General features: G+C 38.6%; 1 protein-coding gene across 1 annotated transcript; it reads left to right on the top strand.

Moving 5' to 3' along the window:
* The first annotated feature begins 2,740 nt into the window (after positions 1-2,740).
* On the top strand, positions 2,741-3,661 carry LOC150052641 (olfactory receptor 5AK2-like). The gene has a single exon (XM_090348747.1). It carries the CDS (start codon positions 2,741-2,743, stop codon positions 3,659-3,661), a length of 921 nt encoding a protein of 306 aa, XP_090204873.1.
* The last annotated feature ends 3,606 nt before the right edge of the window (positions 3,662-7,267 follow it).

Below are 7,267 nucleotides of genomic sequence, written 5' to 3'. Positions count from 1 at the left end.
GATCTGAAGATCATAGTTTAAAGCCAGCCCAGGCAGAAAAGGCCATGAGACTCTTATCTCTAATTAACCACCAAGAAAAGCTGAAAGTGGAGGTATGGCTCAGGGGGTAGAGTGCTAGCCTTGACCAAAAAGGAACTCAGGGAGAGTACCAAGGCCCAGAGTTCAAGTCTCAAGACTGGCCAAAAAAAGAACAAAATCTACAGATTCATGGGAGTTAGTTTTCTCCTTTGATTCAATCAGAGGTTTAGTCCCAATAGCTTACTAGATAAACATAATTCAAAGACTCTAAATCTACTAATTTCTTTATCAGAGAAATTCTGATATCATAAAGTGAAAAATGAAATCACAGTTGTCTTTGTGGAGGACTGATTTTTAAATAGATATGTAAGTTTTCAGGAGGGGAAAAAGAAAATGCTGTCTTTAAATATGCAAGTAATCATTAACGTCATCATAATACAAAAATAAATTCTAACAGCAGTATCTCTTGGGTCACACTAGAAACTACATGTCCTTAAATTTAGGTTAGAATTGGCATTTCTTCAGAAGTTATGTTTACTGATGATTCCAGTGACAAGAATACATAACTAGGCATAAACACAGGCTCTTAGTCTTATGAAAACATACCCAACCCCATTCATAACAAGAGAACAAAAACATCTGTTTGCTAATGAGACAACCTTTTTGTTATAAAAAGGGAGTTGGGGAACAAGATCTCCCTAATGACAGAAACATGAAAAAGAGTCCCCTTCTAGAAAGATTAAAATTGTCATCATAAAATAACAAGGGAACAGTTATTTTTTTCCCTGTTCTTCCCCAGTTCCCAGAACGTCATATCACAAGGGAGTGAATTCTGGTCTCATGTGGCCCAACTATAAACTTTGTGACTGGAAATAACTGAGCAGAGGACTCTGGTACACATACATCCTGAACTAGCTGCCAAAAGCAAAGGTGCAAGCAACTTCCTTGTAAGTCACACGAAACCATTGACAATTTTTTTTAATATATACACTATTATCTTTAAGTAGTTGTGCAGAGGAGTTGCCATTCAAACAAGCAGTTTAAAAATACAGGGCATCTTGACCAGCCATTTCATCACATGTAATTTAGGTAAGGCCAAGTGTCACAGCCAAAGAGTCAACCTATTTCACCAGAGTCCAAGCACCATCACACTTTAACTCTGGAGCACTGGAATGAGGAAATGCATTGGGCTGAGAGCCACCCAGGAAAGCATCTAAAAAAAACAACTATCAGGTGAGTGACTGAATAAATGAACCCACAATAGTGGTCACACATTCTTTTACTGCTCTGTAAGTGCTCTTTCAATTCTGAAATTACTCATGATCCTATCAGAATCCTACTTTAAGTAGAGCCTGGCCTATGCATGGATTACTGGCAGGTAGAAAGTTGCTTAATGAATCCAGTTTTCCCCTGGGTATCAAAAGGTGATATCATGATTTCCATATATACTATCATTTCTCAATTGGTTAAAATTCTGCAGGGTGAGGGTGAGGGGTAGAGGGGATGGAGGAGAAGACAGAAACTGAGAATGGCAGTTTGCTAAAGCCTCCTTTATCCTCAGTGAGAATATGCTTACTATATACCTGTGTTTGGTGAGTGAATGTATAGTTTTCAAAATGTCTTCACATACACAAATAAACGTTGCTCTCATTTTATTTTCTAAAACTTGGCTTATTTGATTGTCATAGTTGTTCAAGTGCATAAGATGAGCTGGGGAAAGAACTGTCTGGAGAGTTTTGGAGAAAAGTGTGTGTGTGTGTGTGTGTGTGTGTGTGTGTGTGTGTGTGTGTGTGTGTGTACATATATATCACTACTAGAAAACTGGAAGTGGCTTATGTGGCTCAAGGGGTAGGGCAGTAGCGTTGAGCTGAAGAGCTCAGGGACAAAATTTAACTTTGGCCCAGGGCTAGAATTTAAGTGCTGATAAAGCTATGTGCATTGGTAACAAGTTGTAGGCACCTTGCTCTCCATCGCTATCACAACAGGTAGATGAAGCATGAAGGACACACACTGTGTTGCAGAGCTAGCAATCTGTGTTACAAGGAGGAGGCCTTGACCTCTACTTACCCAACCCATGACAGTTGACTACAGGGACTGAAATGGGGCCTTAAACTCCAGGACAGGTTTTGAAAAGCCTGACATCTTTTCATTGCACTTTGAGAATGTATTGGGCCCTAGCAGATTCAGAATTTTTAAAAGAATATGAAGACTCAGTAGACCTGGATAGATACTCTGCAGAGAACTCTATGTGGCTGTCAGCCAGGATATCCATAGAGGGGTTTGTAAAATGAAAACAAAAGTGTAAACTGAGATCATTTGAAGCAAGATAGTATAGAACACCAAAGAGAGGTCGAGTTTTCAGAAAGCTACTATCTTAATAAAATGGGGCATGGTAGTTAGAATATAAAGACCATAAAAGAAAGAATAAATTGAAGTATAATCCTTTCTCTACCACTACATGATGTGCCAATCAATTTGTCCCCTGGGAATACAGGTACTGCTCTGTGGCAATTTTAAGAAGCAAAAGATAAAATTACCTACAATGAGTGTCTGGTGTCGGCCTCTAAAATCAGCATCCAATATGTTACGAGAGTGTTCTCTGTTTTATTAGGAAACAAATGTTTGTACTGTTTCCAGTTCCTGGACTAGGTTCAAGGGCGATAATGGACTTGACTTCCTCTAGTCTTTCTTTGCAACATCTCAGTTGATGTCTGTTTAATCCATGGAGCAAACTAATGGTACCGAAGTGACTGAATTCATTCTTCTGGGATTTGCCGCTCAACACACGTTTTGGCACATCTTCTTTGTAGTGTTCTTGTTGATCTATGTAATCACCTTAGTAGGTAATATTGGCCTGATCCTACTCATCAAGATCAATTCTTCCCTTCACACCCCCATGTACTTTTTCCTCCAACACCTAGCATTTGTGGATCTCTGCTATACCTCTGCAATCACTCCCAAGATGTTGCACAACTTCGTGGGCTCAAAAGCCTCCATCTCCTTCACGGGATGTGTGCTGCAACTACTGGTCTATGGGACTTTTGCGACCAGTGACTGCTTCATCCTGGCTTCGATGGCCGTGGATCGTTACGTGGCCATCTGCCACCCGCTGCGCTATTCAGTCGTCATGTCCCGGAGATTCTGCCTTCAGTTGCTGGCTGGCTCATATGCCATGGGCTTCCTGAACGCTTCTGTAAACACAAGTCTTACTTTCTCCTTGAAATTTTGCAGATCCAATGCAATCAACCACTTTTTCTGCGATGTGCCCCCCATTCTTGCCCTGTCGTGTTCCAGCACTGACTTCAACGTCAGGATATTGGCAGGGTTTGTTGGGTTTAACTTGACACTGACGGTGCTGGTTGTCATCTTTTCCTATGCGTACATCCTGGCTGCCATCCTGAGGATATCTTCTGCCGCAGGAAGGAAGAAAGCCTTCTCCACCTGTGCCTCCCACCTGACGGCAGTCACCATTTTCTATGGGACTCTGACTTACATGTACCTCCACCATGGCACTCGTGAGTCTCAAGAGCAGGAAAAGGTGACCTCTGTGTTTTACGGCATACTCATCCCCATGTTAAACCCTTTGATCTACAGCCTGAGAAACCAGGATGTGATAGCTGCCCTTAAAAAGATAGGAAAATAGTGCATGGAATTTACCTCTCCATTTCTAATTCATTATCCTTTACCAAGCAAAACAACTCTCCTCTCTTATTTCCTTGTGTTGGAAGATGTGTCAACTGTTTGTGCAGCACGAAGGCACTATGTGAGTAGAAGAATAGCATTTGGAAGTAGAGAGACACATCTCAAATCAGAATTAGCTTCTAATTCCTGTGTTTCTTAAGGAAAAAGCCTCTGGAAAGGAAATCTATGATTCTGCTGTTGTAAATTTATGTGAGGTATTTCTGATACACCTGACATCAAAAAAGAAAAGAAGAAAAGGAAATTTAAACTAAGTACATAATCAATGTTGCCTCGATACTCCCCCTAACTAGAGCATGACAATTTATTAGAAAGATCTGTTTCTTCCCGTGAAAGGTATTGTATTCCTTTGCATTCCTCTGTAGTTAATCTATTCTCTATTATAAAGTAAAATATGAAAGATCATTTCTTTGAGTAATAGGTACAGAATAGTTGGAAAGAAAAGGCACTAGAATAAATCCTCATAGATACTGAGACATTTGAGACCAATAGCTCTTTCTTCCCAATAGTTTCACTAAGAAAATAAGGAGATTGAATTTACCACATTCCCCAGTGTTCCCAGAAGGTCCAGATCTGCAGACTGGGCAAGAAGAGGAGGGGCAGTCAGTAAATCATAACCCAGTCATACCCAGGAAACGCAGGTGGTGTCTGTTCACTCAACAAAGGGCAATATAAGAGAAAAAATCCACATTTAGAAAACTCTGGTCCTGTACAGTTTTGCTGATGACCTTCAGTCTCTTGAAAGAAACCTTCCTACTCTGAAACAAAAGCAAATCCCTTATTATTGAAAGGGACAAGTGTTTACCACTGAGATTCATTTCCTAGAGGAAGATATTCCTAAATTTTATTATTCTGATATGTGTTCATATAAACATGCCTAAATGCAAAGTTATAAATGTCTGTAAATGTCTTCACTGAGAAATTAGACTGTGTGGAAATTGGAAATATTCATAGATACGTTGTGTATCAAATAATATTTCCTCAATAATTCCCAAGTCCAAGAACAAAAAATAAAATAAACAAGCCTAACACAGTATTCAATGTTTATTCATCTCTTCCAGTTCAGGGCAGATCTAATTGAAAAGAAATAATTTAGTTAAATTAAAGAAGCATATTTCATAAAGCAAGATGAATCAAATTAATAGAATTCCTATAATTCCACTGACCAAATATAGCTGACGTCAAAAATTGAGATTAATTTTGCTTCTTGAGCACACATTCTATAGAATATATATCTCAGCCCAAACAGTGGAGAAAGGATCTTTTTGTTATGACACTGAGGGCTAAACTCAGGGCTTTTCCCTTATTGATGAAGTGCTCTACCACTTGAGCAATGCCCCAATTCTTTTGCTTTTAGTTTTTTTTTTTTCAGACGGGATCTCACATTATCTTAGTCCTGGCTGGCTTCACACTACAATCTTCCTACTTCTGCCTTCTAATTATCTGGAATTACATATGTAATTAACCATATGCAGCCTGGAAAGAGACTTATTATGATTATTCCCCAAGTATGAGGTTTTTTTTTCAAAATAAGAAATTCTTTCTAGATTTGAATAGAGTCTGGGAGTGGGGACAGATGATATGTCAGTACAAGAGAAGAAACAAATAAAAGCAATTATACCAGGTGCCAGAGGCTCACACTTTAATCACAGCTGCTCAGGAGGCTGAAATCTGAAGATCATGGTTCAAAGCCAGCAGGCCAGTAAAGTTTGTGAGACTCTTATCTCCAGTAAGCTACTCAGGAAAATCCAGAAGTGGCATTAGTGACTCAAGTGGTAAAGAAATAGCCTTGAACAAAAGAAGCTCAGGACAACACCCAGGGAGCTCAAGCTCCAGGACTCAGGAAAAAAAAATAATCCCTTTCCCATTTAAGGGATCCATATTGAGTATGATTTACCACTGACATTCACCATTCAGTAAGTTCTGGTTTTACTTTATGAAAAGAATCCACAGCAAAGGTATTTGCTTCTTATTCAAATCCAATTTATGCTTTTCTTATTTATTTATTAAAAATTTGGCAGGAACAACAAAAACAGAGAGACACAAATCAGGAAAGTAACTCCTTTTGCAATAGCCTCAAGAAAAATAAAATACTTAGGAATTAACCTAAGGATGCGAAGGACCTTTATGATGAGAACTTTAAAAACCTGAAAAAGGAAATTAAAGCAGAACTGAGGAAGTGGAAAAACCTCCATGCTCCTGTATTGGAAGAATTAACATTGTGAAAATGACAATCTTGTGAAGGGCTATCTACAATAAAATACCCATCAATATCCCAATGTCATTCTTTAAAGAAATAGAGGATGCAATCCAAAAATTCATGTGGAATAACAAAAGACCACATATAGCAAAAACAATCCTTAACATCAATACCGAACTTTAGACCTCTATTACAGAGCTATAGTAATCAAAAGAACTTGGTACTGGCACAAGAATAGGCTTGATGACCAATGGAATAGACCTGAAGATCCAGACATCAATCCACAGACGTATGGCCAACTAATCTTTCCTAAGGGAGCCAAAAAATAAATAGGATAAAAGAAAGACAGCCTCTTCAACAAATGGTGCTGGCAGAATTGGTTAAGGACTTGTAGAAAAGTAAAGTTGGATCTTTTTATGTCTCCCTACACTAGAATTAATCCCAAATGGATCAAAGACCTTAAGGTAAAAGCAGATATCCTGAAAATTCTACAAGAAGGAATAGGAGATATACTAGGACAGATGGGCCCAAGTCAAAACTTTCTTAATAAAGACCCAGAAACACAGCAAGTTAAAGAAGGTTTGGACAAATGGGACTGCATTAAACTGCAGAGCTTCTATATGGCAAATGACATAGCTAGCAAGTTAAATAGAAAGCCCACAGAGTGGAAGAAGATCTTCACTAACCATACAACAAAGGCCTCATATTTAAAATCTACCTACAGCTCAAAATATTTAATTTCTCAAAAACAAATCCTCAAAGAAACATCCATCCCATTAAAAGGTGAGTTGAAGATTTAAAAAGAGACTCCTCTGAAGAGAATATAAACACATGAAGAAATCTTGACATTTCTAGCCATAAAAGAAATTCAAATCAAAAAAACTTTGAGATTCCACCTCACTCCAGTTAAAATGGCCATGATCAAGAAATCAAATAACAGATGCTGGCAGGGATATGGCCAGAGGGATCACTACTACACCATTGGTAGGAGTGTTAACTTGTTCAACCACTCTGGAAAGTAGTATTGTGGTTCCTCAAGAGATTACACATAGAGCTCCTCTATGACTCAGCAATCCCACTCTGGCATTTACCCAAATGTCCAGAAACAAGGACATACTAATCGTATTAGCAGAATGATGTTCATTACAGCATTATTTACCATAACTAAGATATGGAACCAACTCAGGTGCCCCTCAGTAGATGAATAGACCAAGAAGACATGGTACTTATACACAATGGAATTCTATGCTGCCATCAGAAAGAATGTCATCACCCCATTTGTAAAGAAATGGAAAGACTTGTAAAAAAAATCATATTAAGTGAAGTAAGCCAACCCAAAGGAACGTAGGC

Source organism: Megascapheus bottae, chromosome 16, assembly GCF_031878675.1.
Source record: "Megascapheus bottae isolate mThoBot1 chromosome 16, mThoBot2.hap1, whole genome shotgun sequence".
Taxonomy (NCBI): domain Eukaryota; kingdom Metazoa; phylum Chordata; class Mammalia; order Rodentia; family Geomyidae; genus Megascapheus; species Megascapheus bottae.
This window is presented reverse-complemented; position numbering and strand designations above follow the sequence as displayed.

Coding starts and splice junctions, on each gene's coding strand:
- LOC150052641 (XM_090348747.1), top strand. CDS start 2,741: ATGGAGCAAACTAATGGTACCGAAGTGACTGAATTCATTCTTCTGGGA.